General features: G+C 40.9%; 1 protein-coding gene across 2 annotated transcripts in view; it reads right to left on the bottom strand.

The window, feature by feature from the left end:
- TBC1D9 (TBC1 domain family member 9) overlaps window positions 1-27,856 on the bottom strand; it is a 790,231-nt gene that overhangs the window by 432,126 nt on the left and 330,249 nt on the right. For both annotated transcript variants that reach the window (XM_044062283.1, XM_044062284.1), the window contains exon 6: window positions 18,371-18,578. In XM_044062283.1, the coding sequence (XP_043918218.1) occupies window positions 18,371-18,578 (208 nt within the window). The remainder of the gene's footprint in view (window positions 1-18,370; window positions 18,579-27,856) is intronic.

The raw sequence follows: 27,856 nt of genomic DNA, 5'->3' as shown, positions 1-27,856 counted from the left end.
TCCTTACAATCCCATATTCCAGTTCTTTCCCTCTCTCCTAATTATATTCATGAGCATCATTTTCTTTTCCATTTGTTTTTTAACCTTCTAAGTTGCCCAATGTGGATACCTCTTCCTTGCCATCATCTCCACTTTTTCTCTACACAGACTCCACCATTCTTCCAAGAACAGCTTTCTTCTTACATAATCATCCATCCCTACCCAAATCCAAACATATGGTTTAGGGATTCACTCACACTTCTGGGACAAATCAGAATTTTGAAGCACAAAGAGGCGCATGACCCCCTCTCCAGAGTGGTTGCAATATTACAACTCTGACACGCTCTTCATACTGGAGAGCACCAATCCAATGTAGTATTACTCTGTGAAAGATCCCTACCAATCCAATGTACTACTACTGTGTGAGGGATCTGTACCAATCCAATGTACTATTACTCTCTGAAGGATCCTTACCAATCCAATGTACTACTATTCTCTGAAGTATCCCTACCAATCCAATGTACTATTACTCTTTGAAGAATCACTACCAATCCAATGTACTATTACTCTCTGAAAGATCCCTACCAATCCAGTGTACTACTATTCTCTGAAGTATCCCTACCAATCCAATGTACTATTACTCTTTGAAGAATCACTACCAATCCAATGTACTACTACTCTCTGAAAGATCCCTACCAATCCAGTGTACTACTATTCTCTGAAGTATCCTTTCCAATCCAATGTACTATTACTCTCTGAAGGATCCCTACTAATCCATTACCCTGTGAAGAATCCCTAACAGACTGCAGCACCACAATCAAGTTCATCATAAACTTCCACTCTATCTCTCTCTAGTTCTCGATTTGGTCACTCTAGACATACTCCTATGCTGCAAATTAAAATCCCCCATAACAGCCACTCTTTTCTTTCACTACCAATACATAAACACACTTCCAGCCTTTACATAATTTCTCCCTCTAGAGCTGCATACTAAGTCAGTTAAGTACTGAGAACTTCAGCACTTCCATCATCAGTTCAAAGAGTGATTTTGCTGTTTCAGATTCATTCCTTATCAACTTTCATTATCACCTACCTTTTACATTTCAAACTGCCACTCTCCACATACAAAAAGGCAAACCACTACTCACTTGTGTGTACCACTGTACCACAAAACCTGTAATAGTCATTTCCTAGTCTACAGCTCCAATGCTCAAGTTACAGTAAGCAATGCAGCAGCCACCCTCCCCCTCTTGTAATATCAATGCCATCTTTTTTTTACTGTTCCTTCAGGATTACTTCTGTAGTTACACAACTTGAAACAGTAAGAAAAACTTTAGCTTCATTTGCTGCAACTGATTACATGATCATTCATTAAATGCATGGAACTAGTTAATTATGTTTCATTTTGAAAGTATAATGAGCTAGCCCAGGGTGCGCACCAAATTATTTTAATTCAATAAACAACAACAGAGAAGTGTGCCCAACAGTACTTTGACCCAAAGAAAAACACAGCTGCACACTTAAGTCCGATACCAAAAAACAGCCACACAATAAAGTCCAAAGGGTGCTCTCTATTCAACTTAACACAACAAAATGCATATTACATTTTTGTCTTAATCCCAAAGACTTCATCAGATGAATGAAACAAAGTGAGCAGTCTTCTTAAATACCCCTCCCCCTAAATGACCCATCCAATAAACATTTTAGTTCGATAATTAAATCAATTATATATTTCATTTAATATTAACATTACTTTAAAATCAATTCAAAGTCCTAGTCTTGTATAGTTAATAAGGCATATCATAGAAATACATGAAAAAAATAAAAATAAATATAAATAATAAACACACAAAAAAGTCTTATAATGTATTTATAATTATTTGTTACGCCAGTATAGTATATAGTTAAAATTGTTGAACTTTATTGTGTGGCCGTTTTTTTGGTATCAGACTTAAGTGTGCACATTATTTTAATTCATTATTCAGAGATTATCGCCTTGTGCCTTTTTAAGCTTCTGAAGTATGCATTAGAATCCTTTAGCACAAACCATATTTAATTTACTACACACAACAACAATAACATGCGTGCAAGGAAACACATATACAGAAGCATGTGTATGTCTGTCAGTCTTCAAGAGATGGGCTCATTTGTATGCTGCCAGCTGAAACAAATAAGATTTTTTAAAGAGTTAAGAGCATTAAAACAGAATGATGTTTGGCTTCTGTTCTTCTGAAGGGCTGTCAGCAGGAATCCAGTTCTGGAAGTACAAATATCCAGCTGAATGATGCATTTGTTGTTCATAGATTCATAGTTAATTACTAGGCTTGCAGTCCAGGGGACTACTGAGGAAACTAGTCCAAAGTCCCAGTTACCCCTAAGCACAGTCCGGTTAAGTGACTCGTTCAAGGTCACAGAGCAGGCAAATGAGGGGTGAGTGAGTCAAACTCTGTACCACAGGAACTACAGCTCACAGTCTTAGTGCACTGCACCAGCTGCCACACACTTTCCCACACAAGTGGAAGGAGTCAACAGTTTTGCCCCCTTTTTGTCCTATACATTGCTCAAGACATGAAACATGTCTGCCTGAGTTTATCACTTAGTGATGTATGTACTGTTTCTTGTTTGGTATGTGGAGCTTTTCTCACCAGGCCTCCGCTGAAAATGGACATATATCCAGTCGGACTACCAGAGTCAACAAATGTAAAATAAAAAAGTAAATAAATAAATAAGTTCTGGGCAGTAGATGTTTTTTACTTCTATTAAATATATGTTAGTTGTTTATCTTTAAACAAACGGGGAATACAACTGAGTGCAGTCCAGCCTATACAGATCCATGATGGGGTAATTTTTTTTTTTTATTTACTGCACAGTGAAACACTTTACAAAAATTTGATTCACAAAAAGCATTATAACATTGTACCAACACTAGACTATAAAAATAATTTCTCAGTCAAGTCTACGATATAAGAAGACTAACAATTCAGACTGAGAAAGCTGAACAATTTGCACTCACTCGTGGGTGACAATTTGTGTTTACTTTATTGTACTTGTACTAATGATTAAATTCTAAATAAATCTCTTAAGGTACACTTTTGGTGCCACAGACTTAGAGTGCTTTGTTATTTTAAAGTCAATTATGTGTGGTGTTTTAGTTGCTTCATGCAACTCTTGGGATATTTGTGCTTTGCCCATAACACCTGATACACAGATCCTGGTAGAAAACGTAACCAAATTTTGTATTTTTGATGCAGCTTCAGGAATGCAAAAAACCTTGAAGGCACTGGCTTCATCAAACACTCAGCTTTTAAGTAACATTCTTTGTGATCCTGAAACAGCAGGGTCCTACAGTACATCTCACAACTCATATGGCCATGTATTATCTCTCTGCTAATCAGAAAATCAATGGGTTAGTAAATGGGGAGATCAAGCATCATTGTGGATGAAGTGTATACTGCATCCCCAAGGATATGTAATACTGAAGTCTAAAGTAAGGGGGTGGTGAGCCAAGCTACCCACATCACAGGTGTGGGGATGCATATCCCTGCAAAAACAGAAAAGTATTTAAAGATATTTCAACAAGTTGTAGTTTCTTGAGCCATAGGTCCTACAACCAGGCCCCGGGTCATTCCAATGGTCAGCAACCATAAGTCATGTTTTCCTAACACAGAGTTTCTATTGTTTTACAAGATCAGCTAAACAGTTGCAAAATGTTTACTACAATGCAAGATCCAAAGTATGCTACCTAAATCAGATTTGTCAGACTCTGTTAACTTGTTCATAGGTTGGTAAATAGGTTATCGGCCCTAGGGCCTATACAAGCCTAGCCATAACAATTCCCTGGATATTTCTTACCATAATATTTACTTCTCTGGACCCCGGCCTAACAGGCCGACTGACGTGATCCCCAGGGTGAATTTCCTATCTCCCATCCAATCGTAAATGCTCCTTTTGAAGAGGGCCAAGGGGGCGCTCTGCTTGACATATATGTGCAAGAAAAAGCAAGTGAGTAGAGACTGAAAAAGTTCCAAGTACAAACAGAGCAAAATATTTAAGAAGCTTCAGAAGCATTTACTTTGCTTGTAGTAGGAAATCAGTTTGAATATGTAGTACACGTACACAGCAAAAAAAATATATATATATATATATATATTTATTCACAAATACATTCCATAAAATCACATTACTTAGATTACATCAGTGTATACAATATTGTCATTGCACAGAAGACTAAATCACCAGTAGAAAGACATCTGAGATTAGAGTGCACAAAGAATGAAAGCAGCAGAAATGCGATTTTTCACAGGGTCACTGGGCTCAGTCTCCATGATAGAGTTAGGAGCCTGGCATTGCACAAGGATCTCAGACTACTACATGCTTACTAAACTATAACTAGGCTCCTGTCAGCTAAATGAAAGGCCAAAATATTGAGCCATAAACGCTGAAGTCAAAAGCAGGAAACAACAGGAAAAGGAGTTGTGTGCGATCGCTGCACATCAGGGATTGGGGAATTGCCCCTTTCCCAACTATAGTGCGATCTCAGAGTTAGTATGTGCAATTTGCAGGGGTTATAGGGGTGCAGGGGGACCTCCCCCTGCAAAAAAAATAATGTTTTTGTGATTTTGCTAGTTTCATTGTTTTTTACGCCAATGCTTGTAGCTCTGTAGATTGATGTTTTGGATTTTCACTGATATGACACTAACTATACACATGTACATTGATATATATATATATATATATATATATATATAGTACATACATATACAAGTATACTATGCTACTTATTCATTTTGTAAACTGAGGAAAAGCACTGATAATTTCTAACTAAATTCAGTATCAGCATGAAAGAATACACTAAGGAGTTACAATGATTACCACATAATAGTAAACAATAAGGGTTACAATGAATACAAACATAATCATAAGAAAGCAGTCACATTTTTTGTGAAAATAAACAAAATGAGTATAACAAATATATACAAAGATTTAAAATATTCAATATATGAAAAGTATATTATATAAAATGTGAGTGTTCAACAATTTACTTTATGCAAATTCACTGAAATCAAAATATTAGGGAAAAAAACATCTTGCATCAATGAACATACAAAAATATAGACAAACCACAAAAATGCTCTTAGTTTTAGGGTTAAGGATTACTATATATCTAAAAAATCCAGTTGCAGTCTTTATGACTGAGTTATGAGCTTGGAAATGCAACAGGATCTCAGACTACAGCAAGCTTGCTGCATTACAGTGTTATATTTGAACCATATAATGTATAAAACGCAATGCGTTAACTTTTGTTAGCTAGTAATAAAGTTACATTGTTCTCTTTTATGTATAGATTTTTTTTTACAATAAATGTTACAAGGCAACTGAGCCGCAAGGCCATTTCTATCTTACCAGAACCCACCGTTAGGTCTCACCTCCATTTTCAAGGAAGGGCAGGCAAGTCATGTCAGGGGTGAAATTATGAATGCCTATCGAATTGTTGAGCTCCTTTTTAAAGACAGACAGCATATCACGCTGATTAACTTGTACATGATGTTTACTCCATTGATGGACTAGGCACTGTGTGACAGATCTCTCTCTCTCTCTCTCTACTTTGTCTTACTTACACGTTGAGTAGATTTAGATCTCTGACCCTAGTGTTAGTAAACCTGATTTTTGGAGGTAGAGGAGTCCTTAGACTACTAGATTCCTCACAACCCTCTAAGCAAACCACAGACTGCCCTTAAGGAGTTTATGCGATACTGAATACAGAGATAACACCTCCAGTCTCTCTTGTTAGCTCATGTCTTTTAAACCCATGACCTTTTAGTTAAAAACTCTGAGGTCTTTCCAAACTGTTTAATGTGCTTAGTAAAGTACAGCCCAAAGGGGGCAGTGTACCCATTGATGGGTCTACTCAGTGCAGAGTAGAAGAAGGTACAGACTTTTTTAGATCTATATGAAGCATCTTTTATTATGACCTGTAAAAGGTAAAAAGCTTTCCTAACCACCATTATGAAGTGACAGTGAAATGCTATCCACCCAAGTACTCGGGTCTCTTATTACCTTTTCATTTTGAAGTGGTGTGTTATCTATGCCACAAGCTCATGCTAGGGGGTGCTTATCAAATGCTGTAACATTATACTTTTGTTCTGAACTTCAGCCCACTTTTTGTGTGCAACAGCTAATGACAAGTGCAAGCTCCTTTTGGAGTGCCTGTATGTCAGAGGGGGACTTGATAACAACCAGCTTACAATCATCTGTAAACTTTGTTAAACAGAGATCCTCATTTAATAAATTGATATCTGAGAAATAGACAGTACAGATACCTTAGGAATCCCACTGGTCACCTTTATGAACCCTGTAAAATTACTTTGAGAGTGCTGTCCCTAAGCTAGTTGGGTATCCATTTAACCACATGCAGGCCAATTTGGACCTCCTTCAGCTTGTTTATTGTACTTACATAAAGTCTGGTACTGAATGCCTTGGCAAGTGAAGGTATACCATCTGAGCAGCGTCTCCACAGCTGGGTAATCATCTCAAGGGAATTCACTAGATTCGTAAGACAAGCTCTACCCATGACAAAGTCAAACTACCGGGAAAGGGCTGAACCTGATAAGATTTTTGATTTCAGAGTCAATTAGGACACTTATGGTACCATTCCATGGCTTTACGTCTGTGACTCAGACTGAAAGGTCTAATTCCTGGGGTCAATGCTGGAGCCATCACTGTGGAGTGGCATGACAACATCTGGACATTACACCTGTGAAACAAAGACAGTTGCTAGGTGTAGCTTAAAGAGGTTGAGGACTGGTTCCACAAATGCTAGTTCAGTGCTATTAATTAGGCAAACTTGTATGTTGTCAGGCCCCATAGATGAGATATTCATTATTTTGGAAAGTACCTTCAATGTGCGTTCTTTCATGATGGTTACTGGTTTGATTCCATCTGGAATAAGTGGGTTTGGAATAGATAATAATAGGGTGAAGTTGACACTAAATTTACTTGCTAGTACCATTATGAATAATCTCCAAGCATTATTTCTTATATTCCTAACATAACTAAATAAGAATTTGTGGTTGTCCTTGACTTCTGTATGTAGCTAACCTGAGTTCATGGGATGCCTTTGGTTTTCCTGATGTCCTTGTTACTCACCTAGCTGTGTCATGTTCACCTTCATTTTTTTTGGGGGGGAGGGGTTGTTTTGCTACACAGATCAAGGAGTTTCTTCCTTTTATTATACTTTTTATTACTACTTGTGGTTCACCACACTGGTTTTCTTTTTACTTTCCCCATTTGACTGGATCCAGTTGAGACTGCCAAGTTAATACATTTGTCCAGATCTGAGGAGTAGAACTTGTGTGCAGAACTGTCCGCAGTACCAACATTGTGTGCGATACTCTCATACTCAGATTTGGACACTTCATCATAGAATAGTAGGACACATGTATGTACATTTGAAATCTGTAATATTTGCTTCTGAATGTTTAGACAGTTTGATGGAGAAGGTTACCTACTTGTGGTCTGATTTGACCAGTGGTGGGGTACATTGGTGATGTTAGATACAGATGCTAAGTTTGATAGGACCAAATGAAGTGCATTCTCTCGTCTAGTGGGTTCCTTGACAATCTGGTCCTGGGAGTTTTTGTTTATATAACCTAAGAATTTTTGCACATATACTAAATTGGTGGTATTGCTCTCCGAGTTTAACAGTGACTAATTAAAATCACCTAGAGTAATGACATTCTTACTTATAGGGAATTTATAAAGCAGATTTAGGATCGTTAAATGATTTTCTGGAGAAACACGGGGGATCTTGTAGCATGCTATGATCAGACAGCTGATCCTATTAAGCATGACTTGAATTTCTATATGCTTGGCTTGTAGATATCTAAATCTCTGTCTCAAAGTAATGTGGTCTTTAACAAATATGTATAATGCCACCATAGTTGTGCTTATTGGTAAGCACAATAACCAGGTAATGACGGAGATATCCCTGGGCTCTTAAGTCAGGTTTCTGTATCAACACATACATAATAGACATGCTCCATATGCAGGAGGGCCTCAAGATCTGGCAAATTTGTTGTTTTGACTTGTAGTATTAAGAAGAGCAATCTTGATATGATTTGCTGGTTGGAGTGTTTTGGAAGTTAGGCTGTAATGTCCATTAGTTAAAATGCTGCCTAAAAAAGGCACAGCGGGAACAGTATGTGGAGCTGTAGATTAACAGGTTCAAACCGCCCTTCTCAAAGTAATTATGGTCATCAAGCATCTCATCCCATGCTTACATATACTGGGCCCCTCAAGACTGACATCAGGTATTTAACCAATCGTTAAAGCCAGTCATCTTTTCTTTATACATTGGCATCATTCTTGGTGTTGGAAGAATTCCAGTCAATACCATGGTCTTTTCTGCATCTGAAACATGCATGGCAAGCTCTGTCATGTTTCTCTGCATATCCATTAGGGTTTGGAGCACCAGGTCATTTACCCCAGCATGGACCACCACCAAGTCATAACCATATTTATTTGGTTTAAGGGTCATTATGGCCCTGACAATGTCGACAAGCTTGGCTGCTGAGAGACAGCTCACTGTCACCCTGCTTTTATCCAGTCTCATGAATGTGGAATCAGTGTGCCTAACTTAAGTGTCAATAATCACCAACACATTTCTTATTGTGTTTATAGATTACTCTGACATACTGGGTTTAGGATGTGCTGCTGTTTCCTGGTGACTCCCCACTGTGTTACTGTTAATTGGTGCTGCAGTGTTTGGTTTATGCTGGCTTTGTTCCTACTAGACCATTGAGGCTTGAGCAAGGATATTTTTTTAACTCTGTCTGTATATGATAATTTAGTGTGGTGCAGATGAGTGATGCTCAAAGGATATGTTAGATTGTGAGAGCATGGCTTCAAATTTGGCTAGGTACTTGGATCTGTCACAAATAGGCAGTGAAGAATTATGTAAAAGATCATTGTCTGTGAGCATCATAGGTTCGTAGGATGATACTAGGCTACTGGCCCAGAGGCCCTTACAAGCCTAGCCAAGAACTGGCCCATGTTCCCTCAAAGTCAGCACCTGTTTCCCCTGTCCAGCAGGGACACGGCTGGGATCCCAGGGGTGTATTTTCTGTTTCCCATCCAGACATCCAGGTCCCTTTTAAAGAGGGCTAGAGAGGTACTCTGCTTGACATGGAGAGGGAGTCTGTTCCACAGATGGGGGAGTCTTTGGGACACAGATCTTGTTAGAATTTTGAGGACACCAAGTGCTATGATGCTGGCAACAGAAGGAAGAGTATCAGGCAGTCAATTTCAGAGAAAGGGTACAATGGGGGTACTAAGAAAGAATAAGGGAGTGCAATACTGTTTTGGTTCCTGGATTAAAGTATTACTTCAAACAAAACTGATAAATGTAAACTAAATTAGGTTTGAGTTCTATGATAACAGCATATAACAACTATTCTAGCCTAGACTGGCTATAAGGTCAGTTTGGCACATGTTGAAAATATGAGAAGGCAACAGCATTTCTGCTTGTAGGTAAAATTAGGTTCAGGCACAAAAAAATGAATGTACTAAATATTAGCTACGGGATCAACTTAGTAAAAAAATACATATATGTATATCTGTGGGTGTGTCTGTATACTGATAAAATAAGCTAGTATATGTGACTGCAAATCAACTGATCACATATATCATCTTTTTTTCTGTGTGAAATCGCAATATAACAGAGACTGGGAAATTTTCCTTTTCCTCACTGTAGTACAATCCCGGATATGGTAAAAAATGTTGTGTGTTTATTTATGCTTTGTGTTTCAAGCATGCATGCTCAATCACATTAGATTTAATTTACTGGCTATACAATTGTCATATATTCAAGTGTGTGTGTGTGTGTATATATATATATATATCTATATATATATCTATATATATATCTATATATATATATCTATATATATATATATATATATATATATATATATATATATCTATATATATATATATATATATATATATGAATAGTTTGGCAAAATCTTACCATAACCATAGATGTCCTTTCTCTTCCAATTTGCAGTATTCATAACATGAGGGATTCCCCGCCTAGGCAACCCGAATGTCCGGACAGTATACCAAAGACTTTTACTACTGAAAGGTAGGTGTGACATTGCACATAGGATAGCAGCCGACATAGGCAATAAAAGTGACATCTGCAAGTACCATACTCCAGACTGAATGTCCCAGTCAAAACACCAGCCCAAGGATAAGATTTAAAAACAAAATATCCTAAGAAAAGCATGAACCAAGGGGGTAGGAGGGTGGGATAGAATACTGCAACATGGAAGACAAGGACATCTATGGTTGTCTTCAGATTTTACACAACTACTCTTTGTCCTTCTATTCCCATGATGCAGTATTCATAACACGAGGGAGAGTGCCACATCTCATGGAAGGAAAAGGGAGGTTGGAGCACAGGAAGTCTCCATGAAACCATGTAGAACTGCCCTGGCAAAGCCTGCTCTGGATCTGGAGATAGTATCCAGCTTGTAATGCTTGGTGAAGGTGTGGACAGAAGACCACGTGGCTGTGTCCAGAATAGAGGCAATGTCCAGACCTTTGAAGAAGGCCCCAGAGGGACATATAGCCCTAGGGGTATGAGCATTTACTGAGGAAGAGGAGTGTTTTTTTCCATGGATTACACAGCAGAAGGAAATGGCCTTAGAGATCCAAATGGAAATAGTTTGTTTAGAAATCGGTATTCCCAGCACCCTGAGATGAAAGGAAACAAACAGTAGCTCTGATTCCTAATGGGCTTGATCTTGTCTAGGTAAAATCTGAGTTGTCTATGTACATCCAAGGTATGTAGCACTCTTTCACTAAAATTTTGAGAGGAAGGAAAGAAGATAGGTAGATGAATAGATTGGTTAAGCAACAAGTCATTAACCACTTTAGGCATGAAGCAGAGGTTAGTATGGAGTGAAACCCTATCCCGGTGGAAGATGAGAAAGGGATGGGAAGCCATTAAGGCTTGAAGTTCAGCAACTCTTCTAACAGAGGTGATGGCTACCAGCAAATAGTCTCCTGTGTGCAATTCAAATAAACTGAGACTGCAGGCTCAAAGAGAGCAGAGTAAGCTTTTCCAGTACAAAACTCAAATCCCAGGGAGGAGGAGCATGTTTCCTGGGAGGTCTGATGTGAAGGATGCCTTTAAGAAAGAGCTTAACCTCCAGCCTAGAAGCTAGAGAAGGAGGAGATAGAGGAAGACATGCAGAAATAGCAGATACGTGGGCTTTAACAAAACTTCAGCCAATCCAGCATTAAGCAGATTACACAAATAAGAAAGAACTAGGGGAATGTCCACTGACAATGGATCTAACCATTTCTTATGACACTAGATGGAGAACCTCTTCCATTTGGACAAGTAGGATCTTCTAGTATTGGGTTTCCTGGCCTCCTGTATGACTAGAAGCACATCCTCAGAAAAAAAGGGTTGGAAAAGGATCAGAAGCCCATCACCCACAGAGTCAGGCTCAGAGCGGTTACATATGGATTGATAAGAGATCCCTTGTCTTGTGTGAGAAGATCCACCTTGTGAGGTAACTTGTGATGATTGCCCTTGGCTAATTGCAGAAGAAAAGGAAACCAGTACTGTCTTGGCCGAAAAGGGGTCACCAACAAGATTTTGGGTTTGTCCTGCTGAATTTTCAGCAGAATTTTCTGAATGAGTGGGAAGGGGGAGGGGTGCATAAAAAACATCCCTTTCCATGAGAATGACAGAGCATCCACCCTTCCATACCACAAGATATTTGACTCTGGCACAAAATTTTGAAATTGTCTGTTCAATGGGGAGGCAAAGAGATCTATTTGAGGAGTACCCCACTGGTGGAGAATGTCCAGAAACACATCCCTGTGAAGCATCTATTCTTGGGCTTGTGTCATGGACCTGCTTAGAGTATCTGCCAGAATATTTTGTGCTGAAGGAATGTAAACAGTTAGTAATATGACCTTTGCTTGAGAAGCAATCTCCCAGGACTGAAGGGTCAGCCTGCACAGCAGGTAAGACGTTGCCACCTCCCTGCTTGTTCACATACCAAAGGACTGTGGTGTTGTCCGTGAACAGTTTCAGGGGACCTGGGCGGAGAAATTAATGGAAGGCTTGGACAGCAAGAATCAAAGCCCTCATCGCCTTGATGCTGATATGTTGTTTTCTTATGCAGGGGAGACCAAAAGCCTTAAAACTTTTAAGTCCCCAAGGTCACTCCCCACCCCATGTTTGAAGCATCTGTAAACAGTTCCTGCACAGGATGAGGGGCCTGTTGAGGAAGTCCTGGATTCGCAGTTATTTGTTGAATCCGCCAGTGTAACTCATTCTTCAGACAAAGGAGAAGAGGAAGAACAAACTCCAGAGGATGAGCATGCTGGCACCAGTGTGTTTTCAGTTAACACTGGAATTTTCGCATGTAAAGTCTGGCTAAGGGTAACATGGGGATAACAGAGGCCATGAACCCTAGCATGTGGAGAAACTTTCTGGCTGACACTGAAGTTAGAGGAAGCAACTGTTGGAAGTAGGTCAGCAAAGACTGCATTTTTTTGCAGAGGGAGAAAAGCCATCATAAGATCTGTCCTGATCCTGAGAAGGGTTGAGGGAAGACTTTTTGTAGTTAACAGTGAACTTTAGGCAGGGATATGGTGGTTTGAGGGTTCTATTGCAGAATTTCTGGATGGTTTGCTCGAATAAGCAGGTCATCCAGGTAAGGGCAAATGAGACTTCCATGTAGTCTGCAAAAGACAATGACAGGAGCCAAGCATTTTGTGAATACTCATGGAGCCATGGAGAGTACAAAGTGTAGAGCACAAAACTGAAAATGAGGGCAAGCAACAGAAAAAAGTAAGAATTTCCTGAACAGAGGGTGAGTGAGGATATGAAGATATGCATCCTTGATGTGTAGAGAAACCACAAAGGCCTGAACAGAGTTTGAAGGGTGAGCATCTGCAAGGTGGGAAGCTGAAGAAAAAGTCTGAGTTGGGACAGATCTCCACAGACCATACTTCTTGGAGACTGGAAACATCCTGGAATAGAAACCTTTTCCTCTTTGTAGAAGGTGAACTTCCTGAATGGTCACCTGTGAGATCAAGTCTTGATGCACCTGAGGAAAAAGAAGTCTCAAGGGGGTTGAAGGATGCTCATGAAAGGAAGGATGGATTCCCAAACCATGTAGTAGCCATTTGGGACAATAGAAAGGACCCATTTGTCTGTGGTAATGCTTGTCCATGAAGAAAGAGAGAGAAAGGTGCTGGGAAAGAGAAATGTTGGAGAGACTGGGCAGGTAGTCACATACTACCTGGCTTGTCAGGAAAGGGGAGCTTTTGAGCTGAGGCTAATTGAGATCTGGAAGAGCTCTGCCTGCATGTCCTTTTCTTATGAGGGAGAGGAGGGGTACGGGTTTTTGTCCTCACAAAATAAAGTTAGGAAGGATAATTCCTATGATACTTTGGAACTTGGGACACAAAAACATGCTTCAGTTCCTGTAACTCTTTCCCTGTCTCTTGAATCTCTTGAAGGGATTTGAAAAGGGAAGCAGCGATATAACCAAAAAGAGCAGAATTGTCAAGAGATGTATCCATAAGTTTTGCTTTGATATCATCAGGCAAATGCTACAATCTTAGTCAAGAATATCTCCTAAGGACAGATCCCGATGCAGAGGATATAGCAGATACCTCATCATCTGCATCATAACTGCACTTTATGGAGTATCTAGTTACTTGGGAGGAGGTTGTCAAGACAGAATAAAGCTGTGATTTGGCTGCAAGATCTGGAAGATCTGTCATCAGCTGTGAAGCCTGAGAAAGCAGGGCCAGAACATACATAGACATATCAGTCTGACAGTTAATGACCCTGAAGGCCAAAGTAGAGGATGTAAGAAGGATAGTGGAGGGCAAAATTCTGGAAGGTCTATTTGCAGACACATAAATCACAGCAGGACCTGCACAGGGACATTTGTAAAGAAATTAGCTGTCCTCAGGGACTTTGTAAAACCCATCTGACCTTTCTGGGGCTGGAGATTGTGAATCTTTGTTTTTGGATGCAGAGAGAAAATCATCCTGAAAGGCAGGAAGCACAGGTGGAATAGCAGAGGGAGATGTGGAATCCATCTGTAAGAGGTTGTAGTACCTCTTCTGCACTTATGAAACTTGTGATTTTTCCCACTTGAAAAAGTCTCTCAACCTTGAGATTGTTTCCCCAATGGATACATCTTCTTCAGGGGAATCACTACCAGTGGAATCAACTTCAGGGGAAGCATAACCCAAGGGGGAGTCAATCTGTGCTGAGTGAACCACAGACTCATCTGAGGATGAAACTTCTTCAGAGGCCTCCTGTTGAACAGCAGAACTCCTAGGAAAAGGAGGAGGAGGAGAAACTGGAGTAGGAGTTTGAGCAGAGGAAGGTCTTAGTGCTAGAAAAACATTAAGAATTCCCTGAGAAAAAGGCATGCCAGTCTGGGGATGGATCCTGAGAGATGGAAACATATTTTTGTTTTTGTTTCTTTTTAATGGGAGGCTCAATCCTAGGCTGGGATGGATGGGCCAACATAGGCCTAGGTTCCAGCACAGACATCGGACGGTCTTCAATAGATAAGCCAGGAGAAGTACTGTGTGGGATGTCCAAAGAACTGAACTGGGGCTCCCCCTTACCATCCTGAACGGATGTCTGCAATACCTCTGCGGACGTGCTAATGGAACTCTTCTTAACAGCTTCCAAACCAGTACTCACTGCAGGAAGAGAACCAGGCACCACACAGACCTCCAGGCTTTCACTAGCCTCAAGATGGACTTCCAGGTTCAGAGGTACAGCCAAAGATTCAGGCCTAACTTTTTTTACCTTCTTCTTCAGAGGTTCACTGGACAGACCCAATGGACCCTCCATTGCAAGTGCTAGTCACTTGAGTCTCTGATTCTTGAAGTAGATGTTCAGGGCAGAAAGCTGACTGCGGAGCATCTTAGGAACAAACATCTGACACACCACGCAAGCCTTATAGTCGTGAGCAGACCTCAGAGAGAAAATACACTGATAGTAGTTATCTTTGTGTGTAATTGGTTTTCCGCAATGGCACTTGCCTTTCTTGGAAGACATTAACCTCAAAAAACATGCAGTAGCAAGAAAACAGAAATAAATTCCCCAGCAGGGCACTTATCTGAAACAGCAACCATTTGGCAATCAGACAAATGGTAGAAGCTGGCATTTGGACTGGCGGCAGAGAAGTTATGAGGATGGTACATGCAGACACCACTTTTATGGCCTACGTCAGCTGCTATCCTATGTGCAAAGTCGCATGTACCTTACAGTAGTTTAAGTCTTTGGTATACTAACTGGACACACTGGTCACCCAGGCAAGGAATCCTTCATGTTATGAATACTGCAACATGGGAATAGAAGGACATCAGAAGTAGGACGTGGCAGAAAAAGGCCAAATGTCCCAGTCCCTCACCTGCTCTAACTATTTAATTTTAATTAATTAGTTAATAAACTAATACAGAAATGTATCTTTCTGGTACAGAAGTCAGTCGAGGCAGTATGGACTTCAAAGAAGGATGTGCTGATCACCTGTCATAGGACCTGCACAAGGTTGTTTACAAAATGTATAGATGGAGTTGTAAAAGGGCCTCACTGAGACAGATGCATGGTGTAAAAGCCATGGCCTCAAGCTCAATGCCAAAAAGTGCATTGTCATCCCTTTTGGTAAAAACTGTGTACCCATGAACTACCACATAGGCAATAGTCTACTTAACACCGAAAGTGTGATAAGAGACCTTGGGACACAGGTGGACAGTCATCTCTCCTTTGATAATCACACTGCCACAGTAGTCAGGAAATTCTTCTACGTGGCACACCTCATCACAAAAGGTTTCTCATTCAGGAAAAAAAAGAGGTCATTGTTCCCCTCTACTCATCACTCATTAGACCCATTATAGAGTATAACGCCCCTTTTGGTATGTACTGCACAAGACATCTACAACTGGAAAGGCCGCAGAAATACCTCACAAAGAGGATTACCCGCCTCAAACAGATGCCCTATGCAGAGTGTCTCAAAAAACTCCAGCTTTACTCTGTCGCATATCGCCTACTCAGAGACAATCTCTGCCTAACATACAAAGCTATGTCAAACCCAGAGCTGTTGGACATGCTCCACTTAAAGAAATCCCAATCCCTCAAAGCTACACACTCTAGGGACCTAAACCTGGTCACCACAATAAACCAAACATGCTGAGGGGATAGATTCTTGTCCCAGAGACTTCCCATACTCTGGAACAAACTACCTATCTATATCAAACAAAGCTCCTCATTAGCACTCTTCAAGAAAAATCTTGATGATTGAATGGGAGATAGGAAATTCACCCCGTGGATCACTTCTGTGGCTCTGCTTGACAGGGGCACAGGAAAATAATTTTCTTGGGTGGCAAAAGTCAGGGTACCGTTTGGCTAGGCTTATACAGACCCTAGGGCCAATAGCCAAGTACCTACCTATGAACCTATATAGATTTATTGGGAACAGCAACTTAGCATACTTCAGACTAGAGGCTAAGGCCATGACCTACAGATTCAGAAGCGGTTATCAACTCAAAGAAAACATGCAAAATTCTCTTATTTCATACACTATAAAAGCTCAACTTGAAACAGAAAGTTGCAAATCCCACATGACATCCTAAGCAGAAAATGTTACTCACTTTTAGCATTACCAACTCTCCAAAAAGGAAAAAAAAATATGTGACTGGTCACCATGCGTGGTAGAAGTGAAACCTCTTTAAGGAAGTGTAAAGGAAAGCAAATGGGACAGTAGAGTATAAGTTCCTTCTCACTTCCTTACAGAAGTTTCACTTCTACCACACAGTGCCCAAGCACATTCTTTTTTTTTTTTTATACATGAAAATAAGTCTTTTAAACATTTAAGTTTTGTCAAGCATGGTTGGTTCAAAGGGTGGCAACATGATTATTTGGGTAGTTAAAATGCTCTAAGTACAAATGAGTTTATTCTGAAGGTAAGTACTGAACTTGGACAAAAATGCTTAACTGAGTAACAGTACTCATTTCTTACATACATGAGCTGTTTTTTGTTTAAGTTTAGTTTTAGTGTTGGCCATTGTCATACACTGACAACTTTTTGTTGGTACTTTCTATAATAAAAAAACAGATTTGAGATGATGTATATTAAATACCAATATGACTAATTTAAAGGCTTTTAATATGCACTTCATACTTTTGGTTATTAAATATTTGCATTACTGTGATATCATTATATGCAGTATTCACACTTCCAGGAGTCTACAACAAAATGCCTTCTGAAAGCTTCTTTGTTTGGGAGACTGAGACCAAGTTGTCCAAGTAGTGGTCTTACCTTCACATTACTGGTGTTTTTCTGAGAGTTGAGTCTACAATAAATAGTGATCACATCTTTTCTTAACCATTCAGCCAGTCAGGATTTTAGATATTGCATATATAAACAAACTTTTGTAAAGCTCCATTATGTTTTGCTTACTTAGCAACTTGGTAGTTTGGTTTTGTGCTACTAAGTTCATTACAGTTGTATTGTATATGTTCTGTTTGACTTGGTGAGTACATATAAGAATCATACTTGCTTTAAAATACTGCTGCAGCATGAAATCTTAAATTTCGTACCCATCTCCAGTGAAGTAGAAGGACAATGCCATGATTATCACCCATATTAATGGGTTTGATTAGCAGCATGGATATTTCATGGAACTGGCAGCTGAAGAGAAGAATGAAGAGGCAGAACATGTTTTCCTGTTTCAAGAGGGTTATACGTGATTGGGGCACACATGCAAGTCATGATTTCCCCTGGCGGAGCCCAGAGAAAACTGCCTGTTGTGCTTTCCGACAAGTGGATGGCATTGTCCTGTTCTCTTACATCTCCTGTAGAAGTGAGGGGCAGCAAAAGTATCTTGTGTGTGGCTGCCAGGGATCGCTCACTCTCACTCTTCACTCTCATTGTGTGTGTGGCTGCCAGGGATCGCTCACTAACTCTCCTTCTGTCACTCTTCACTCTCAGTGTGTGTGTGTGTGTGTGTGTGTGTGTGTGTGTGTGTGTGTGTGTGTGTGTGTGTGTGTGTGTGTCTGAAAAGTTGAAGTTAAAGTACAGAAGTCAAACTTCACCCTTAAAAGCAGAGTTTGACTTGCGTACTTCCATTTCACTTTTCCGTTACACTCAGAGCTCTCACACCATCCTATAAGAAGTTTCACTTCAAAAAATGAAAGCAAGAACTGGGAAGTACAAATTAAACTCCAGAGGACAGAAAACAAGGCCTATAGAAAAACAAATTGATACAACAAAAAGACTAAAAACAAACTCAGTGTATCACACAGTTGTGTGTGCAGTAATGAGACACTCACCTCTCTAAGCGGAATAATTAGACTGCAGAGCTGTTCATCTTTGCTGGTGAAGCAGATATAATTTGTGGAAACAAACATTTGCCCAACAATGTGCTTTTTATTAAATGGTGTCCATAAAGTGCAGTCTGTATGTCCATCTAACTTTTCATCCTTTGGTAATCGGAAAATTGCTCGATATCTTTCACTTTTGGCTCTAGCATCAAGATCCCTTAAAAATAAAAATAAATAGATTACTGTAGCATTGTGATAATAAAGGGGTATAGGATAACATTTGTATAACATTACTTCTTGTTAAGCAGAAGTAAAGCTGATACATTTGGGTTCATCCACAAGAAATCAAATCAGTCACAATGATCAGCAAAAACACTGCTTACAATAGTGGAAATGTATTGAGAAGAAAACTGCAAAGTTACATAATTCTTAAAAGCACATGAACAGGAAAGGATGCTCAAAAATGCAGAAAGGTCTACTCTACTGTTTTGTTACACAGTTCAAAGTCATTGTGAATTCGAGATGAAACAATTCAATAATTAAAGAAATCAGCATCACTCCGGAGGCAGGGTAAATGTTTAATTTTTAATAATTTTCAAATTCAGCAACAGCCAGAAGTCCATTATGCAATATGAAAGGGAAGACAGCACATGATGCATTTCACTGTCACTGACTAAATGAAACATTAAAAAAGTGCACGTTTCAGAAAAAAAAAAGCATCTTAAGAGCACAACCTGAATGCTTACACATACAGATGCCTCAGCGATAGAGAGTATGCGTTTGTGCACATTTGTGTGCTTATCTAAATGTCCAGATGGAAGAGTTCACGGCCTACTATATTTCAAGTGATACTGCTGAATTAGCATTAATCTCTGCCAAAAAACATGGATAGGCTACTTCAAGTCACTTAGTATGACAATTAAGAGTAAAATAAATTATAATACACTGAGATGAGCAGGATTCATCCCTCTCAACTGTACACTGATTTTTACAAAATGTCCAGATTTATGCCTCGTATTTTTGGTCCATTTTTCATAAAATTGTGGTTTTCTGGCAAATTAGTTGCAAATCATTAAAGATTAAAGTTAGAAAATAATGGCAGACCTTTGAGTTTCAGACTTCATACCCTTCAGGAAATGCATGCTAATGCAAAATCAGTTATTCTATGGACTTTAAGTTTGTAAGAGCAATATTTAAAAAGTGTCCCTATTTTTGGGCCTTTCCCCCACTTTTATTTATGGCTTTGTCCAGACTTCTTGCTCCAAGAGGTTAACAGGTATGGCTGGATTGTCAATAAGTACAGGGAGAGAAAAAATTAAAAACTAATGTGTTTTCCAGCATGACCTATTTAAAGAAGTATCATCTTAAGGTAATTTTAAACACAGTTATGTCATAATTCACGGTTTTTATGTCTGTGGAAAAATCGTGAATGACTGGGATAAAGATGTGTGGTTATAATGTGCGGATACCTCTAAACTAGGAATGTGGGCATCTGTGAATAAGAAAACCTGATAATCCCAGTATAAATCACTGTAATAAACATGCCAGTTATACAAGAAGTACTGCTTACTATACTGTAGTGGAGGATGTTCTGGTTAGCATGGAAGAAAAAGTCAGTAAACGTCTATGTAACACTAGTTCTGCTGATATCAGGATATGTATGTATCACACGCTGGTTCTGCTGACATCAGGATACATATGCATCACACGCTGGTTCTGCTGACATAATTGCTGGAGCCTTCCTGTGTCCTAACAGAGTGCTCTTCAAACTATCTGGAGATGTACAGAGCTGAGTATATTTTTCTGGCACTTCTGAGTTGTGTACTGGTAATTGTTGTTTGACTAATTTTTATATCATTGCTGGCTGACATCAGAGTTGTGCACTGTTATTTTTGCTTCACTGTATTATTTTTCAGATCACTGCTGAAGGTGTTGGTTTTCTCATACCCACCCCCTCCCTATTCCTGTGTTGTTGTTTAAATTTGGAGGCTTTTGCAGTTGCCCGCCCCCACTGTAGATTTGATCTGGGACACTCCCATCTCTTTACCGCATTCTACCTAATAGACTCTCCTTCTGCACTTGTTTTTAGTCATTTTTAATTTAATTGCATTTTTTAAACTGTTTGGTCTAACATTGCTACATACTCAAGTGTGCTAGCTTGCACTGCATTTGAATTGTTTTTACTGCTGTTTTAGCTACTTTTCTGTATACATATATATATATATATATATATGTATATATATATATATATATATATATATATATATATGCACACCTTTCCTGTAACTAGTGTAGTCCAGATTCAGATTTGCTGTATCCAGGACTGTATGTAAGCTTCTGAGCCCCACCAAGCTCTCTGTGTTGGAGGGAAGCCTTCCAGCTTATCAGTGGGAGTGGTAAGCACTAGGTAACCTATCTACCACATAAGGAGTGGTTCTGGCCCAGAAATTGTAGTTACTGGCCATTTGGGCAGTTTTTCCATCTCTCTCAATTTTCTGATTTAAAAGCCCGCATTTGTACTTGTTTCCCCGCTTTCCTGTAACTAGTTTAGTCCAGATACAGATTCTTAGTTTCAGCACTTGAATTTGCTTATTCGTGATCAGCACTTGTTCAGAACTTGTAAGCACTAAATAACCTACTAATTACTACAACACTCAACCTTCCTCATTACCTAGAGGAAAACAGTTTTGGTACTTACTTTCCTCACTTGCTTAGAGAAAAACAGCTTTTGTACTCACTTTCCTCATTTAAATAGAGGAAAATAGTTTTTTATTCAGGCATGTCCAAGGGTCAGCTCCCAGTGTTCTCTCCTGTCTACCTGATGAATCTGGGCATCTTGGGGCAATGTAGAAATTGCCTCATGTACACAGACAACCCTCTCCTCCTACCACCCAACACTACAACCTGAGAGAGATGCACTTATCTAGCCAAACTGGAGGTAAAGCTCTCTCCAATCAAGACTGAACTTGACAGTCAAGAGGAGAAGGTAAACACGTGCACCACAACACACTCATCACATAGTCTCACTAAATCTACACCACCAAAATCCACACATAGAAACACAAAAACATTTGCAGAGGTTCTCAATAATAATCTGCTCAAGCAACAGAGACCTCCAAGCAGAAATGCAAGCAACCTCCACCCACCAACACAACCCAAATGACGCATAGCCCGCAGACTCAGTGTGCCACTCAACCACAGCCAATAAGGCAAAACAACGTACCCAACACACTAGTCATAGGTGACTCTATAGTCAGGCACACTGATGTCCCACTCACCAGGCTAAACAAGGAGAAGGTTACTGTCAGCTGCCTGTCGGGTGCCAGGATCCTCCACATAACCCATGCACTCAGGTCACTCCACACCAAGTACAAATATGACTCTGTCATTGTTCATGTTGGTGGGAACAACCGGAGACATACCTCCCTGGACTACATGAAAAGAGACATGGAAGAGCTGTCCTCTCTTGTAGCCCAGGCAAGTATGACTCTAGCCCTGAGTAGCATTCTGCCATCACCCAGAATGATGCTGCAGTACAAGGACAAAATAATTGACTTCAACAATTGGCTAAGCTTCTGGTGCCATTCTAAAGGGATCCAGTATCTGTCTGCCTGGGATGACATGGTCGACGGACCATGATGCTTTGCCAGAGATGGCCTGCACCTCTCACCCCTGGGATTCCGGATACTGGTTAAGGTTCTTCCCTCCCCTATAGTGCCTTTTTTAGGCAAGGTTCAAATGACAAATTCACCACCGTAACCGGAACAGGCAAGCAAAAACTGAGGGTGATGCTACTCAATGCTAGAAGTCTAAATCTCAAAATGCACTCACTCGAGGCACTCCTTAAAATGGAGAAAGTACAGTTTTGTACCTACCATAAATGTAGATGTTCGAGTGCTAATACAGCTGCAGTCATAACAGATGAGTTCTCCTGCCGTCAGGCGGGTCCTTGGTCGGCCGAATTCCAAAGTCTAGGTCCGGCGTCGGTTGTCGTCACTTCTTCCCTGACGTCAGTGCGACAGGGGTATAAAAGAACCAGCCGACGCCATTTTCTTCAGTTTTTCTTGCCCCAGATGTCAGGTACCCCAAGAAGGAAGGCAATACATAAATTTGTGTAATAAAGCAATGCAATATAATCAAAATACAGTAGCTGCAAGCAAATACACCATAAATGAATACCCCAATCAGGTTGTATGAGGAGGTGTTAGCCAATGGACCTGTCCCAACAGGGGAAGGAGGGAGGGAAACCTGGACTGCAGCTGTATTAGCACTCGAACATCTACATTTATGGTAGGTACAAAACTGTACTATGTTCATCGTGCATACAGCTGCAGTCATAACAGATGGGTAACATCCCAAAGCTAAGAAAGGGGTGGTAGGCACTAGGTGGAACTAGGAGGAGCCAGGATGCCCTGCAAGACTGCCGTGGCAAAGCCTGCTCTAGTTTTGGAGTATAATGGTAGGTGGTAGTGCTTGGAGAAGGTATGCACAGAACTCCAAGTGGCTGCTTCCAAAATATCTTTGGTAGGAACTCCTCTGAGGAAAGCTGCAGAGGTAGCTGTGGCCCTTGTGGAGTGAGATCTGATGCCTGCAGGTACAGTTTTACCATGAAAAGAGTAACAAAAGCATATGCAGTGGGCTATCCATTTTGAGATTGTCTGTTTGGAAATTGGCTTCCCTTGAGCTCCTATAGCATAGGACACAAAGAGCTGTTCTGATTTTCTGAAAGGCTTTGTTCTGTCCAAATAATAGCGCAGCTGTTTGTGGATGTCCAAGGAATGTAATAGTCTCTCCCCTTTGTTTTGAGGATTAGGGTAAAAGGTAGGTAAGTGTATAGCCTGATTCAAAGCTACCCTGGATACCACCTTTGGCATAAAGGACGGGTTGGTTCGTAAGGAAACTCTGTCCTGATGGAAGATGATAAAAGGCTGCACAGCCATGAGGGCTTGTAGTTCCGATACCCTACGAGCTGAGGTGATAGCCAGAAGGAAAGCTGTTTTCCAGGACAAATATTGCAAATCTGTTGAGGCAGCTGGCTCAAAAGGAGGCAAGGTCAGCTTTTCTAGAATTAAGTTGAGGTCCCAAGCAGGTATTGGTTGTTTCCTTGGGGGTTTTATATTCTTAGCCCCTCTGAGGAACTGTCTTAAGAGGGGGTGAGAGAATAAAGGTGGATCAGTGTTGTATTCTGCAGAAATGGCTGAGGCATGGATTTTGATGGAGGAGAATGAAAGTCCACTGCTTAGCAGCTCAGCTAGATACTGTAATATTTGAGGTAAATTCAGTTTTCCAGGATTCTGGCCCTTTTTCTCATTCCAGGCACAAAACCGTTTCCATTTTGCGGAGTAAGCTTTTCTAGTAGACGGCCTTCTGGCCTCCAAAATGACATCCTGCACCTCCTTGGAGAGTAGGGTCTGTTGCGATGTTAAGGAATCTTCCATGCGGCCAGAATGAGTGTTTTCAGCTGACTGTGAAGAGTTTTGAAGCTGTGCTGAGTCCGAAGAAGAGGCATTAGAGGTAGGGTCCATGGAGGGGAATGCGTCAGGCTCCTCAGGAGTGGGTACCAGTGCTGTCTTGGCCAGTCTGGAGCAATGAGAATCATCTTTGGTCTGTCTGCTCTGGTTTTTAATAGAACTTTGGGCAGCAGAGGAAGAGGTGGAAAGGCATAAACTGTCATTGTTGTCCAACTGAAAGAGAGAGCGTCCACTCTCCAGGCCTGTGGATGAAAAGTCCTTGAGCAGAATTTTGTCAATTGGTGATTTTTGTGGGAGGAAAAGAGATCTATGTTTGGCCTTCCCCATGCTTGAATTATCTCTGTAAAAACTTGAGGATGCAACTTCCATTCGTGTGGATCTGTCATATTTCTGCTTAGGTTGTCCGCCAGCGTGTTTTCCTTGCCTGGCAAGTACTGTGCTTGAAGTTCGATTTGTAATTCCAGAGCCATGTTCCAAAGTGACATGGCCAGCCTGCATAGGGGGTATGAATGGGTTCCTCCCTGTTTGTTTATGTACCACATTACTGTGGTGTTGTCTGTCCTTATCAATAGTTGACCTGGATGCAGAAGGTCTTTGAAAGCTATAATAGCATTTATTACTGCTAGCATTTCCTTTTGATTGATGTGAAGGTGCTTTTTTTTGGGACCATTTGCCCTGAATGCACCGATCTGTCATGTGCCCCAGGCGTATTCCGAAGCGTCTGTTGTGATGACTTGATTTGCTTGAGGCTTGCAGAATGGGAGACCTGTGTTTGTTTGGCATGCTTGAGCCCACCACAGAAATTCCTTTTGAAGACATGGAATTAGTGGTATTATTGTTTCCAAACTGTGGCTGTGTTGAGACCATAGGTTTTTCAGGTACCATTGAAGTTTCCTCATATGCAGCTTTGCACATGGGATTAGTAGGATGCAAGATGCCATGAATCCCAGAGCCTGCAGGATTTTCCTTGCAGTCAGCCTGGTGAAATTTGCTAGTTTTCTGAAGTATTGAGTTAGTTGCCCCTGCTTCTCTGGCGTGAGGTAGGCCATTTGGGTGTTTGTGTCCAAGTTGGCACCCAGGAAAATTATTTTCTGAGAGGGTATTAGCCTTGATTTCTTTTTGTTGACTGTGTATCCACACCCCCACCAGGGGCAACAATATCCTAGATCTAGTCATTACCAACATGAGTGACTGGTGTTCCACACCTGAAGTCAATGCCTCATCGGTCTGATCCGACCATAAGTTAATTACCCTAGATATCCACATCCTGCCCCCACCCCCCATTAAGGAAACCATGGTAAAAAATTTCTCCAAAGCCAACTTCATGCTTCTTAAGACAGAAGTGGTGAACTTCATGACACCCATGCAGATGGACAATACAGTTATGACTACTGAATCCTACACAATTGCACTTTATAAGCACTTACATGAGTGCATGGATCATGCTATCCCAAACAGAACCAAGAAGCTATCCTCCAAAAAAAGGAAGCTAATCTGGTGGTCCCCTGCCATAAACAAACTGTTCAACAGAAGGAAGAAACTGTTGCAAAAGAGAGTAAAATCCCATGAGTGGAGGAGCTCCCTGGTCAGCCTCAGTAAGAAGCTGCGATCCCTGATAAAATCCTCCAAAGCTAGTTACGAAACAAAATCACCACCGATTCTAAAGACAACCACAAAGCATTCTATAGCTATGTCAAGAATCTCAATGGCAACACTCAGATCTGCTCTGAGTTACAGCACAATGGCACTAAATATACAGACCCAACTGATATTGCCAACGTCCTGGCAGATAGGTTCACTGCTAACTTTACCCCCCTCTCACCCCCTAAAGGGCCCATCTCTATACCAGAAGAATGCAAAGTTCCTGTAATCACGGCTGCACAGGTAAAAACCACACTCTCCAAAGCCAAGAACATAGCATCCATGGAACCAGACAACATCCCAGGCTGCGTTCTACATGAACTACAGAATGAACTGGCACCCCACCTAAGTACCATGTTCAATCATAGCCTCACCTTAGGCTTTGTGCCTGCTGAATGGCGCACAGCGACGGTTATCCCACTCCACAAGGGGGGAGTCACCACGGACCCCGGGAACTACCGCCCCATTAGCCTGACGAGCCTGGTCTGCAAGGCCATGGAACTTACAAACAAAGACACTGGTAATCCCCAAACTCTGGACCCCACCCAGTTTGGGTTTGTAAAAGGCAGATCATGTCTCCTAAACCTGATAGACTTCTTTGAAGCAGTCACCAAAGCCATAGACAAGGGTAAGGTGGTTCACACAGCCTATCTAGATCTTGCCAAGGCTTTCAACACCATCCCCCACTCTGGAATTATAGATAAACTCACTAAACTAGGTATAAATCCCTATGTCACAAGATGGGTTGCCAGCTGGCTCACTGACAGAACCCACACTGTGAAAGTAGCAGACTCCAAATCCGACTTCAGACCAGTGACAAGTGGAATACCACAGGGTTCAGTCCTGGGTCCACTCCTGTTTGGTATCTACTTCTCTGAAGTATAGGCTAACACAGAAGGTCTTTGGCTAATGAAGTGTGCAGATGACTGCAAACTAGGAGCCATAATCAAAACTCCCAACGATGTGGACATCCTACAAAAGGGCCTCACTGAGACAGATGCCTGGTGTCAAAGCCATGGCCTCAAGCTCAATGCCAAAAAATGCATAGTCATCCCCTTTGGTAAAAACTCTGTACCCATGAACTACAACATAGGCGGTAGTATACTTAACACCAAAAAGTGTGATAAGAGACCTTGGGACACAGGTGGACAGTAGTCTCTCCTTTGATAATCACATCACCACAGTAGTCAGGAAATCCTTCTACGTGGCACACCTCATCAGAAAAGGTTTCTCATCCAGAAAAAAAGAGGTCATTGTTCCCCTCTACTCATCACTCATTAGACCCATTATAGAGTTCAATGCCCCTTTTGGTATGTACCTCACAAGACATCTACAACAACTGGAAAGGCCGCAGAAATACCTCACAAAGAGGATTACCGGCATCAAACAGATGCCCTACGCAGACCATCTCAAAAAACTCCAGCTTTACTCCGTCGCATATCGCCTACTCAGAGGTGATCTCTGCCTAACATCCAATGCTATGTCAAACCCAGAGCTGTTGGACATGCTCCACTTAAAGAAATCCCAATCCCTCCGAGCTACACGCTCTAGGGACCTAAACCTTGTCACCACAATAAACAGAACATGCCGAAGGGATAGATTCCTGTCCCAGAGACTTCCCATACTCTGGAATAAACTTCCTATCTATATCAAACAAAGCTCCTCATTAGCACTCTTCAAGAAAAATCTTGATGATTGGATGGGAAATAGGAAATTCACCCCGGGGATCACCTCTGTGGCTCTGCTCGACAGTGGCACAGGAAAATAATTTTCTTGGGTGGCAAAAGCCAGGGTACCTTTTTGGCTGGGCTTGTATAGGCCCCAGGGCCGATAGCCTAGTACCTACCTATGAACCTACGAACCTATGAATCAGGATACGTGTGCATCACACGCTGGTTTTGCTGACATCAGGACACATATGTATCACATGCTGTGAACGTTTATATCTTAACAAGCAGCTTACAACAGTAGCAGTACTGACCTGTTAACCCTTGTTGTAATGTTAGAATGTTAAATGTCAGGGTCTCAGACATAGTTTTATGGTTACCACCACTAAAATTAGAACAGTAACATAGAAGCCAATGCTACACAATACCACAGGATCTTTTAAACAGCATACATCTTCAGAGGAAGTCGTTTGCATAGCAGAAGTCTTCAGAGCATAAATCTTCAGAGGCAGTCAGCATTTTCAGATACAGTATCATTTTACTTTACTCTAATTACATCTCCAAAACATGGAACTGCATCCCTCAAAATATACTTAACACAACCAACCCAGCACATTTCAAAAACCTGCTAAAAGTCCATCTAAATGACCACTGGTTATGCTCCTGCTCCTCACCAGGCGGAATTTACTTGACATCTCACCCACTTCTGCCATCCT

The sequence above is a fragment of the Protopterus annectens genome, chromosome 2.part1 (assembly GCF_019279795.1).
Source record: "Protopterus annectens isolate FY-2018-M chromosome 2.part1, PAN1.0, whole genome shotgun sequence".
In the NCBI taxonomy this organism is placed as follows: Eukaryota; Metazoa; Chordata; order Ceratodontiformes; family Protopteridae; genus Protopterus; species Protopterus annectens.
Note: the sequence above shows the minus strand (reverse complement) of the source record. Positions and strands in the feature narration are given on the sequence as shown.